General features: G+C 39.8%; 1 protein-coding gene across 2 annotated transcripts in view; it reads right to left on the bottom strand.

Moving 5' to 3' along the window:
• LOC123999706 (double C2-like domain-containing protein beta) overlaps nucleotides 1-13,573 on the bottom strand; it is a 323,615-nt gene that overhangs the window by 308,420 nt on the left and 1,622 nt on the right. For both annotated transcript variants that reach the window (XM_046305710.1, XM_046305711.1), the window contains exon 2: nucleotides 1,435-1,534. In XM_046305710.1, the coding sequence (XP_046161666.1) occupies nucleotides 1,435-1,511 (77 nt within the window). In that variant the 5' untranslated portion in view covers nucleotides 1,512-1,534. The remainder of the gene's footprint in view (nucleotides 1-1,434; nucleotides 1,535-13,573) is intronic.

Raw genomic sequence — 13,573 nt, 5'->3', positions numbered from 1 at the left:
AATCGGCAAATAAACACCATGGGACCACACAGCTGTCATACCGCTCAGGAAAGAGACACGTTTAGTCTTCTAGAGATGAACGTACTTTGATGCAAAAAGTTCAAATCAATCCAAGAAAAACAGCAAAGGACCTTGTGAAGATGCTGGAAGAAAAAGGTACAAAAGTATCTATATCCACAATAAGGAGTCCTATATCGACAAAACCTGAAATGCCACTCAGCAAGGAGGAAGCCACTGCTCCAAAACTGCCATAAAAAAGCCAGACTACGGTTTGCAATTGCACATGGGGACAAAGATCATAATTTTTGGAGAAATGTCCTCTGGTCTGCTGAAACAAAAATAGAACTGTTTGGCCATAATGACCATCGTTATGTTTGGAGGAAAAAGGGGGAGGCTTGCAAGCCAAAGAACACCATCCCAACCGTGAAGCACAGGGGTGGCAACATCATGTTCTGGGGGTGCTTTGCTGCTGGAGGGACTGGTGTACTTCACAAAATAGATGGCATCTTGAGGTAGGAAAATCGTGTGGATATATTGAAGCAACATCTCAAGACATCAGTTAGGAAGTTAAAGCTTAGTTGCAGATGGGTCTTCCAAATGGACAATGACCCCAAGCATATTTCCAAAGTTTTGGCAAAATGACTTGAGGACAACAAAGGCAAGGTATTGGAGTGTCCATCACAAAGCCCTGACCTCAAGCCTATAGAACATTTGTGGGCAGAACTGAAAAAAAAGTGTGTGTGAGCAAGGAGACTGACAAACTTGATTCAGTTACACCAGATCTGTCAGGAGGAATGAGCCAAAATTCACCCACCTTATTGTGGGAAGCTTGTGGAAGGCTACCCAAAACATTTGACCCAAGTTAAACAATTTAAAGGCAATGCTACCAAATATAAATGAAGTGTACGTAAACTTCTGACCCACTGGGAATGTGATGAAATAAATAAAAACTGAAATAAAGCCTTCTCTCTACTATTATTCTGACATTTCACATTCTTAAAATAAAGTGGTGATCCTAATTTACCTAAGACAGGGAATTTTTACTCTGATTAAATGTCAGGAATTGTGAAAAACAGAGTTTAAATGTAGTTGGCTAAGGTGTATGTGAACTTCCGACTTCAACTGCATATACTACAAGCAAAAACATCCCCTTTTTTGACTACACTGCGGACAAACAAACAAACCAACCCACATGTACAAAATACATAAATATACATTGCAGTGTAAGATCAAAATGGTCACAATGGTTTTGTCAAACAACGGACCTGCCATGCTATCAAAAACAAGTTTCAACAAACCAAAAAGAACACAATGTGATGAGAATACTGATGGGCACAGGAAACCTTTACACAACCAAAACAACTTTCCCAGGTGACATTGCAAAAATACTTTCACCTGTTTAGTGAGATGGGAGAGATTTGAGTGCATACTTACTTGGCTCGAAGGGCCAGCTGCCGGTCGTTGGGACAGACCCACTGATCATTCCCTGTCCCGAACATGGCCTCTGTCATCTCTTGAGGGCTGATGACAAGGTCTGCAAAAACACAACCAGACACTCAGTCCTCGAAAATGAAAGGCTACATCCTGTCTGAGAAAATCAAATCAAAGAGATATTGACCCAGCACTGTATAACCCCTATAATTAATGTTAATTGGGTATACCTGTGGCTTTTATACATCTCCACAAATATGTTTTTTCTTTGAATTGATAGACAACTGTTTGAGTGCAAACATGCTAGTGTTAGCAGAACAACAATAGCCAGTAAATGGGTAGCTTTAGACGGGTTAGCTGACAACGTCACAAAAACGATGTGCGCGCTTCAAAAGGGGAAGAAGGCTGTGTGTTATGCTTCTGGATGGTCAGATTGCTAGCAACAATGACAAGAAACCATGTGGTGAATCGTAAGTGGCTCGTTTCAGCTCCTTGTTCTTAATACCATGCCTTGTTTTGAGGTGTTTGGACTGGCAAAAAATGTCTAACTAGTTAGCTAACCAACAACTGTAAAGATGTATTTGAGACAAGTGCTCATTGTGCAACTTTATTTATGTTTTCAATGAACATTGGAGTCAAAATATAGTTTATGTTATCAACAAGCTAAGTCAACCCTATCTCTTTTGCCCCGTAGTTGCACATGTGTCAGGTTTTGTTGCTGAACAACCAACCCATCTCCAGCCCCTGGTGAAACGCATTGATTATCATTTCAAATGGAAAAGGATGAATGAAGCATTTAAAAATGCTTCCAAACAAACAGATGACACATTGTTGGGAGGGTATAGATGTGTGCATCTTAGCGGGCAACGCAGAGGCAGAGCAGAGGCAGCTATTTATTACAGGCCCAATTAATGCATCACCCAGTTCTCTGGTCTGTGGGCACACATGCAATCAAACATTACAGCTGATTACTGTTACCAGACTATCAACTATGAATTATAAGCATTGGAAAAGATTTAACTATTTCCCTCATAGGAGAGGACATGTAACTGCACAATAACCCATTCATTTACATTAAGTACTTATAGTTATATTATGTCAATACTCATGTCACGGCATTCCTAATTTCTAAATGTTGTTGGGACACACCAAGGGGCTGTGTGTCCTACTCTCATTGGGGAAATCATGCATTCTTTCATTCTCCTCCCATCAACTCGCTCTCCCATACGAACACACACTTAGATGCAGAGCCCTTGGTGTAAGGGTAATGCTTCCCTGCTCAAACCACATGGGACTACGCCTCCCCCCACCGTCGACCGGGGTTCAATCCCTGCACCAACCTTTCAAGCTAATTTTCCAATTGCCTGTATCCAATGCTGTCATGTAAAATTGATCTCAAATATAACATAATTTACCTGTGTTATATATACTGTATATTTCCAAACTGAGGTTTGAATAATACTGTGAAATTTAGAAGATTATGATAATGCACTTTTAGTGTAAGAGCTATTTGAAAACACCACTTGAAACTTCAGCTTGTTTGGCTGGGTGGAATTTCTGGACCGCCTGGTGTCATCAGTCTGCTCTGGTCTCTGCCAATAACAGCTTTTGTTTCAAGAAGCACATCTCTCCCATTACGCCCCTCTTTCAGACCCCTCTGACTGTCCTAACAATTATTTCTTGAGAAATTGCATTTTGCTAAGAAGCTATATTTGTTAAAAAAATATGTTAAAAAAAACATTTTAATTGATCACAGTAAGTTACTTAATTGTTACCAAGAAAGACGATGGCCAGAACTTAGCTATGATGTTGCACAACAATATAAGTAAGTAAGTCATCATTTTGGTCAAAGTATGATATATTTGGTCTGGAATTGACAAATCCGAACTGCCCACTCTGTGCAAATCTGTGTGAATATCTTTATTTAACTAGGCAAGTCAGATAAGAACAAATTCTTATTTTATCAACTCAACATTTAAAATGTATTGGGGGCGGCAGGGTAGCCTAGTGGTTAGAGCGTTGGACTAGTAACCGAAAGGTTGCAAGTTCAAATCCCCGAACTGACAAGGTACAAATCTGTCGTTCTGCCCCTGAACAGGTAGTTAACCCACTGTTCCTAGGCCATCATTGAAAATAAGAATTTGTTCTTAACTGACTTGCCTAGTTTAATAAAGGTAACATAAAATTAAAAAAATACTGTATAGTTTCCTAAGGACCTAGGCACAAGACGACCATCTCTGTCAGCGCCATCTTGCATAGTCACTTTAACTCTACCTACATGTACATATTACCTCGACTAACCGGTTCCCCGCACATAGACTCTGTACCGGTATATATATATAGCCTCGCTATTGTTATTTTACCACTGCTCTTTAATTATTTGTTACTTTTATTTAAAAATGTTTACTTATATATTTTTTTAAACTGCATTGTTGGTTAAGGGCTTGTAAGTAAGCATTTCACTCTAAGGTGTTTCACCTGTTGTATTAGGCACATGTGACAAATACAATTTGATTTGATTTGACTAGGGAGTTTTTTCTGATTCAGCCTGCTTCCAATGGGAGACAATTTCACCTTTCAGCATGACAATAACCTAAAACAAGGCCAAATATACACTGGAGTTGCTTAACAAAATGACATTGAATGTTCCTGAGTGGCAGAGTGACAGTTTTGACTTAAAATATATGGCAAGAATTGATCAACAATCAACTTGACAGAGCTTGAAGAATTTAAAGAGAGAATAATGTGCAAATATTGTACAATTCAAGTGTGCAAAGCTCTCAGAGACTTAGCCAGAAAGACTCAGTTGGAATCGCTGCCAAATGTGATTCTCACAAGAATACTTATGTAAATGAGAAATCTCTGCATTTAATTTCAATACATTTGCAAAAATCTCTACAAACATGTTTTCACTTTGTCATTATGGTGTAGTGTGTATAGAAGGGTGAGAGATATTCAAAATTGATTTATTTGGGGGGCTGTAATAACAACATGTGAAATAAGTCAAGGGGTATGAATACTTTTTGAAGGCACAGGGAGACAATCTGACTGTATGTACAGTACCAGTCAGAGGTTTGGACACCTACTTATTCCATAACAACATTAAAACTGTGATTTGTTTAAAAGTTTTAAAGAAATCAAAATATATTTTAGATTCTTCAAAAGTAGCCATCCTTTTGCCTTTATGACAGCTTTGCACTCTTGGAATTCTCTCAACCAGCTTCAACTGGAATGCTTTTCCAACAATCTTGAAGGAGTTCCCACATATGCTGAGCACTTGTTGGCTGATTTTCCTCCACTGCGTTCCAACTCAACCCGAACCATCTCAATTGGGTTGAGGTCTGGTGATTGTGGAGGCCAGGTCATCTGATGCAGCGCTTCATCACTCTCCTTCTTGGTCAAATAGCCCTTACACAGCCTGGAGGTGTGTTGGGTCATTGTCCTGTTGAAAAACAAACGATAGTCCCACTAAGCGCAAACCAGATGAGAGGGCGTATTGCTGCAGAATGCAGTGGTAGCCATGCTGGTTAAGTGTGCCTTGAATTCTATGCAGCTTCTTCTGAACAGTTGATGCTGAGATGTGTCTGTTACTTGACTCTGTGAAGCATTTATTTGGGCTGCAATCTGAGGTGCAGATAACACAGGAATGGAAGACTCAGAGTTACCTCTGCTGCAGAAAATAAGTTCATAATAGTTGCTAGCCTCAGGAATTGCAGCCAAAATAAATGCTTCAGAGTTTAAGCAACAGACATCAACATCAACTGTTCAGAGGATAAATTGCTGCAAATAAACCACTATTAAAAGGACACCGATAAGAAGAAGAGACTTGCTTGGGACAAGAATCGCGAGGCTTGGACATTAGACTGGTGGAAATCTGTCCTTTGGTTTGATGAGTCCAAATTTGAGATTTTAGGTTCCAACCGCTGTGTCTTTGTGAGATACAGAGTTGGAGAATGGATGATCTCCACATGTGTGGTTCCCACCGTGAAGCTGGTGACACTCACTGATTTATTTAGAATGTATTATTGTTATTTTATTTAACCTTTATTATTGGAGCTTCATCTTATTATTTCTATTGTTCTGTGGCGAAATCATGGCTGCAATTTATGGAAGATGCCAAAACTTGATAACAATAGATAGCTAAGTAAAAGATAGGCCAGTGGTTTCCATCTGTGGAAAGTTTTCCCTAAATCAATGCTTATGACAAATCCAGCTCCAGAACCAGCCATAGAGCCAGCTGGCTAATATTTCGATTACGGTTTAGTAAATAAAACAAATAGAAAAACAGCAACAGCAGATAACATGAGTTTGCTTGATAAGGTTAGTAAGATAGCTAGCTAGCTAGATAAGGTTAGCAAGATAGCTAGCTACACCAACAGCTTTCAGTGCCCCATTTGTTCATGTTTATCAACTCCACGTGGAAATTCCCAAACCAAAATAGGTATAAGTAGCCTTCGCCATTCTTTGGAGGTGGAAACTAAATGTAAAATTACGTAGAAATAGTGGCAACAATATCCTCTGGGGCTGTCCTTTAAGGAAAGTTGAATTCAAACTAAAAACATTTTTTTTACTCTTTTCGAAAACAACACTGATAAAACACTTGTGAAAACCTGTACACTGCGATGGACTTCTAAAGGTGATTGACATGAGCTGTTATCTGCAGTAACATTTACAGCGAACGTAATTTCCACAAACATTGGGGATATTGCCTTTAAAAGTACATCATTGTGGGCAGGTCGTTAATCTGTTGAATTGAATCTTGTTCCGGCCTCAGGCTACATCTCAGTACACAAAAGTAGCAACCTGTCCTCGCTTTTTATGTTTCATTGGCACTAATCGGAAAAGACAGGGCCGTTGTGAAATACAGTATGTTATAAATCTTCTAGAAACTGACCAGGACAGGATCGACTTTCGACAACTTAAAAATACAATTTATGAACACAGTATAAAAAGTCAATCTTTCCCATCGCTAACACTTACAACCTCCCTACTACAGATGGGACGATAAAAGGAAAATTATCGACATTGACATCACTTATTGCAGGCATTTTATTAATATCATTCATTACGATAAGTAACCTATATTAGAGAAATGGGGTTTGAAATGAAATAAGTTTGCTAATAACGGTGACTGTTAATGGGACAATTGATGGCTACAACCATTAAACCAGTATTAGTAGTTTAAAGGATCATTAAAAAAAAAACTGTGGTGCCGATTAATGTTAACCTTTCTATTTGTCGTTATTGCAGTAATTTAAGCAATTTATCGCGATATGGATTTTGCCCATATTGCCCAGGTCTACTCCCCACCACAAATGTTCTCTGGCTATAAGCGTATAACGCCATGTCATTGAGAGAAGCCACTATGTCCTTGTTTATGGCTGAGCAATTAACTCTATTTACATTTCCAACCCACCTAATGGCCTTTGTTCCACATTAGTGCTTTGGCATCAGGCCCAGCTGGCTACATAAAGTATGGTTAGAGCAAAGCAAACAAACACAGCGCAATTCATCAGGACACACACGTTTACAGCTTTCAGACTGAATATGCCAAGTCAGTAACCAGGTTTCCATCCAACCATTTCATTTGGATTAATTACCTGAGGCATGAAAAAAATTCACAACTGGGCTGATGAAAACAGGAAATGTTGGTACAAAGTGTTCCTTTGACATGGTAGGATCTTTTTGCTAAATGACTTAAATGTAAATGTAATGTAATGTAAAATTAAGTATGTGAGAAATGGCAGTGGAAACACATTTCTATGCAAATATTGATATAATAACCATCATTTTGAAGTAAACTTGGGAGTCAAACAATAACAGTCACATCTACTCCTGCTCCTCCCCTCCAGCATTCGACTTTGTTGGTTTATTAACCACCTGCCCTGGCTACCCATCATTATGCACACCTGTGCCTCATCATCAGGCACACCTGGACTATCATCTTCCTGATTACTCCACACACACACACACACACATACACACCTGGACTATCATCTTCCTGATTACTCCACACACACACCTGGACTATCATCTTCCTGATTACTCCACACACACACACACACACACACACACACACACACACACACACACACACACACACACACACACACACACCTGGACTATCATCTTCCTGATTACTCCACACACACGTGTACACACACACACACACACACACACACACACACACGGACTATCACCTTCCTGATTACTCCACACACACATACATATACATACATACATGCATACATACGTGTGTAAAATCACCACTTTATTATAAGAATGTGAAATGTCAGAATAGTAGTAGAGAGAATGATTTAGTTAAGCTTTTATTTCTTTCATCACATTCCCAGTAGGTCAGAAATTTACATGCTACTAAATACCAATTGAGTGTATTGCCTTTAAATTGTTTAACTTGGGTCAAACGCCTTTTTATTACTTTAGCTGCTTCGTTGCAAAATTTGATAACTTTTCACCAATACTTTTTAAACTGTAAGCATTTAAAGTTGTATTAATCAACATTGGAACATTGGTTTCGGCCAAATGCTATGCCACACCCACGGACGTTATTTTCTTCTCCCCAATTAGTCTGGATCTTAGTACCTCCTCGACGATTTCTAGAACGCAGACAGATGTTAACCGTTCTGATTGGTTCCAGAAGCTGATGGGTTGGTCCAGGGCTAGAACACATAGGTAAAGCAGCGTTTTGAAAATGTGTCATTGGCTTTGATACTTGGATTGGTTTGATGATCCAATTGTTGATGACATCGTTTTGCACAACCGCCCCTCATTTAAACATCACTACAAACGACTTAAACGATGGCAGTCTCGATGGCAGAATTATGAAGAACAGAGCAGCAGATGAATTTAGATTGAGTCATCAGGCAACTTGAGATTTACCTCAAATTTCAGTGCACGTATTGAATCCCAAGGGAAGATTTTTTACCAACCAATTGGATTCATTTTCTAATCTATCACAGGTCATGAAACAGAGCAACATTAAAGCAGTCATCAATGGCTCTTATCTGGCAGTAATGCCTGACATTCACAGTGCACCTTAACCTAATCAAACACTCTTTCCATGAACTAAACTACAGTGCTTTAGCTCTGGAGCAATCACTCGCTGCATCTTTTCATGGGGAAAACCTGCCTTGGCATCTGTTCAAGACAACCCAGGTCCCACACAAAAACCACAGCACAAAATATGTTGACAAACAGAGTAAAGTTAAGGGAGAGAATATGTTTACCTGCAAAATTCCCCCTTCCTTTGAAAGTGTGAGGTCTATGAGAGCCGGTTAAAATCGCCTTGCAGTTAAATCGCCTTGCCACGGGCCAGGCCTTTGAACAAATGAAGGCGAGAGCGAGGAAAAGGAGGAAACAGTGAAGTCCGGGGTTGAGCTCTTATAAATAGTTCACAGCCTGCCTGCCTGACAGGCTGGACACATGACAGAAGAACAATTCCTTGCAGAAACATTCTGTTCCTTCCGAAACAGACTGCGGTGATTGACTGGGATAACAAAAGCCGTGCCATGGCTCTCCAGCTAACACCAGCCGACAGGAAAAGGCTAACACGGTTACCATTGACATGCTCTTTCCAAACAATTCCGAGAGACTCATTGATCTTATTTGGGGAGGGCTCTTTGTGCATGCAAGTCATTGAAATTAAATGTGACAGTGTTCCTTTCAATTATTGTAACTCGTCTGTTATTGTAATTTGCATGCCATGGCTTTAAGTGATTGAGGTTGAATGTGAATTCTATCTGAGGACCCAGAGGGATGATATACAAATTATGCACTGACTGTACAAAACATTAGGAACAACTTTCTAATATTGAGTTACAGACCCTTCTGCCCTCAGAAAAGCCTCAATTTGTTGGGGCATGGACTCTACAATGTGTCGAAAACATTCCACTTGAATGCTGGCCCATGTTGAATCCAATGCTTCCCACAGTTGGCTGGATGTCCTTTGGGTGGTGGACGGGAAACTGTGTGTGTTAAACTAGCATTGTAGCGGTTCTTGACACACTCATACCAGTGCGCCTGGCACCTACTACCATACCCCGTCCAAAGGCACATACATCTTTTGTCTTGCCCATTCACCCACTGAATCACACACATACACAATCCATGTCTCAATTGCCTCAAGGCTTTTAAAAAACTATTCTTTGCGGCTGGCTTGCAGGTTGGATGCGCGCTGTGTTAAGAAGCAGTGCAGCTTGGTTGGGTTGGGTTTTGGAGGACGCATGTTAGGAGCTTTCCTCTCCTGAGCCCGTATGGGAGTTGTAGCGATGAGACAAGATAGTAACTACTAACAATTGGATACCACGAAATTGGGGATTAAAAATTAACTAAAAAATAGAAAACAGAGTCAGTAAAGGTGCATCAGTGCCAAAAGCGAGAGACTAAAAGCATCTGCTATTACCAGGCCATCACTAGCGGTCTACCAGGTGATGCACGCTCATTCACACAAAACACACACAAGGTATTACACACCTCATACTCATATGCACGCACACACACACAGACATTGAACCACTGGACACTTCCCGTTTCACACTGAGTAATAAAATATTATATTCCCTACATAGCTTATACTACTGGACACTGTTTAAACACCACATATTTATGTATACACTGGATTCTTGACATAGCTGATATACTGCATCTACTGCTGTAAATAAATATCATTCTTAGTATATCTTGAGTAAATTCTTCCAGTGTAGACTTACATAAGTATAGATTGCATTTTGATTACTGTTACCGTGTCATTTGGGTTGTTAATTGGATTAGTCCCAACATTTTAATATTTTTATTATTTGTGTAGGCCCACCTGTTTGACATTTTATTGCATTGTTAGGAGCTAGTAAACAATAAACTTCGATTTGAGATGGAAAAACAAACTATAGAACACACAGTACCCGTCAAAAGTGAACGGGTAAAATAACACATATGGAATCCTGTATTAAACAAAAAAAGTGTTATATTTGAGATTCTTCAAAGTAGCCACTCTTTGCCTTGATGACATCTTTGCACACGGTTGGCATTCTCTCAACCAGCATAAGAAAAGAGAAATGACAGTCCATCATTACTTTAAGACATGAAGATCAGTCAATACGGAAAATGTCAACAACTTTTGAAGTTTCTTCAAGTGCAGTCACAAAAATCATCAAGCGCTAAGATGAAACTGGCCATCATGAGGACCGCTACAGGAAAGGAAGGACCCAAAGTTACCTCTGCTGCAGAGGATAAGTTCATTAGAGTTACCAGAAATTGCAGCCAAAATAAATGCTTCACAAAGATCAAGTAACAGACACATCTCAACATCAATTGTTCAGAGGAGACTGTGTGAATCAGGCCTTCATGGTCAAATTGCTGCAAAGAAACCACTACTTTTGGGGCGGCAGGTAGCGTAGTGGTTAGAGCGTTGAGCCATTAACCAAAAGGCTGCTAGATCAAATCCCTGAGCTGACAAGGTACAAATCTGTCGTTCTGCCCCTGAACAAGGCAGTTAACCCACTGTTCCTAGGCCATCATTGTAAATAAGAATTTGTTCTTAACTGACTTGCCTTGATAACCCTTTCATGTGTGAGTACCAAATGTCTAACGGTCGCTATGCACATGTTACAACATTCTCTCCATTCCAGAATGTGATTGTTACGCAACAGTATATTTAATCCGCACTGCCCTCAAACCAAGGCACCTAGCCTGTTTTTATTTATCAATTTCAATTTATTTTCTAACAGTTTGAATTGAGGTGTGTTCCGCCTCCTCATTCATTCACATAAAAATTATAATTTTTACTTTTGCGGACAAGACATTTCTGACCCGGAAATATTCCCCAAGCACTTCCCAATTGTTTGCATGCATTCCGATTTTTGCATAGATTGTAATGGGCACATGTGTGTAAAATACTTGTACTGATGTGTGTAGCCATGTTTGTTGACATTCAATGCATTCTGGGTTTCACGTAAACGTCTGTTGGACCAAAGACATAACAGAATGAGGTGTGTAAGGGTTCATTCATTTTTTGAGGTCTTCCGGAATTGAATGGTCGAATGTGAACGATGGTGGACGACACCTCCCCTTGAACATGCATACTATTAACAGACCAAACTCATCTTGTCTCCTCTTACCATCTTTGGTTTCTGTGAGGGGGAAAAAAGGCGTGCAGAAACTACCCATCGTTGGATACTTTCATATTTCTAGAGAAAGTTTTACTCAATTATTTCGATCAATGGTGAGCTCACCCGTGATATGATTAATTATAAATAGTAATTTCTATTAGCTAATTCATATTGTAGTTTGTTAGCGAGATTTATACAAAATGAGTGCTTGTGTTACGTCAAACTTTCCTCAGTTAGCGCTAGGACAAATGTAGCCTACATTTTTCTGGTTTGGAAGGTTGTGTTATGCTGTAGATACTCCTGTGAATGTCTGAACATTGCATCAAAAAAAAACTGCTCACATTCTGGACATAACTATATAAGGACTGTTGTGCAAAATGTTTCTGAAAAAAAGTGTGGCCAGCTCAAAAGCTGATTGGCCAGTTTCGATTGACGCAACATTCTAAATAAGCGTTCTAATCACACCGGTTTGATTGTATGATTCAGGGGCCACTGTAGAATTATCACACCCGTGTGTTGAAATGTGTGAAAAGGTTAAATACAGATTAAATTAAAAGAAATACTAAAATGACACCTATAAAAAGAGACTTGCCTGGTCTAAGAAACACAAGCAATGGACATTAGACCGGTGTAAATCTGTCCTTTGGTTTGATGGAGTCCAAATTTGGGATTTTTGGTTCAAACCGCTGTGTCTTTGTGAGACGCAGAGTAGGTCAACGGATGATCTCCGCATGTGTGCTTTCCACCGTGAAGCATGGAAGAGGTGGTGTGATGGTGCTTTGCTGGTGACACTTTCAGTGATTTATTTACAATTCAAGGCACACATGGCCATCATAGCTACCACAGAATTCTGCAGCGATATATCATCCCATCTGCCTTGCACTTTTTAAAAACTTAACAAGGCAACTGGTTTGCACTTAGTGGGACTATCATTTATTTTTAAACAGGACAATGACCCAACACACTGCCAGGATGTGTAAGGGCTATTTGACCAAGAAGAAGAGTGATGGAATGCTGCATCAGATGACATGGCCTCCACAATCACCGACCTCAACCCAATTGAGATGGTTTGGGATGAGTTGGCCAGCAGATTGAAGGAAAAAGCAGCCAATAAGTGATTGGCATGTGGGAAATCCTTCAAGACCATTGCAAAAGCATTACAGGTGAAGCTGGATGAGAGAATGCAAAGAGTGTGCAAAGCTGTTATCAAGGCAAAGGGTGGCTGCATTGAATAATCTGAAATATATAATGAATTGTTTTGGAGAAAGAAAAACCCTGTAATGAGTCGGTGTGTCCAAACTTTTGACTGGTAGTATGTGTATATATATATTTAGTGGGGAGTATTTGATACACTGCCGATTTTGCAGGTTTTCCTACCTACAAAGCATGTAGAGGTCTGTAATTTTTATCATAGGTACACTTCAACTGTGAGAGACGGAATCTAAAACAAAAATCCAGAAAATCACATTGTATAATTTTTAAGTAATTCATTTGCATTTTATTGCATGACATAAGTATTTGATACATCAGAAAAGCAGAACTTAATATTTAGTACAGAAACTGTTTGCAATTACAGAGATCATACATTTCATGTAGTTCTTGACCAGGTTTGCACACACTGCAGTAGGGATTTTGGCCCACACCTCCATACAGACCTTCTCCAGATCCTTCAGGTTTCGGGGCTGTCGCTGGGCAATACGGACTTTCAGCTCGGCCAAGGAACAGTGGGTTAACTGCCTTGTCCAAGGGCAGAATGACAGATTTTTACATTGTCAGAACGGGGATTCGATCAGTTAGTGGCCCAACGCTCTATCCACTAGGCTACATGCCACATACAAACGTCTTGTATGCTGCTGCATAAATTATGTAATATGCCAGGGAGATATGTATACTGTCGCTAAGTAAGTACTACTAAGTGTATGTTATGTAGTAACTTGTTAGTAGCCCATGTGCCTCACCCTAATACTTTGTTCCCTTTCCCCCTCATAACTTAGCCTACTGTTCTGACTTGGTGATGC

The sequence above is a fragment of the Oncorhynchus gorbuscha genome, linkage group LG16 (assembly GCF_021184085.1).
Source record: "Oncorhynchus gorbuscha isolate QuinsamMale2020 ecotype Even-year linkage group LG16, OgorEven_v1.0, whole genome shotgun sequence".
Classification (NCBI taxonomy): domain Eukaryota; kingdom Metazoa; phylum Chordata; class Actinopteri; order Salmoniformes; family Salmonidae; genus Oncorhynchus; species Oncorhynchus gorbuscha.
The sequence above is the reverse complement of the archived record's forward strand: the minus strand, read 5'-3'. Positions and strand labels throughout refer to the sequence as shown.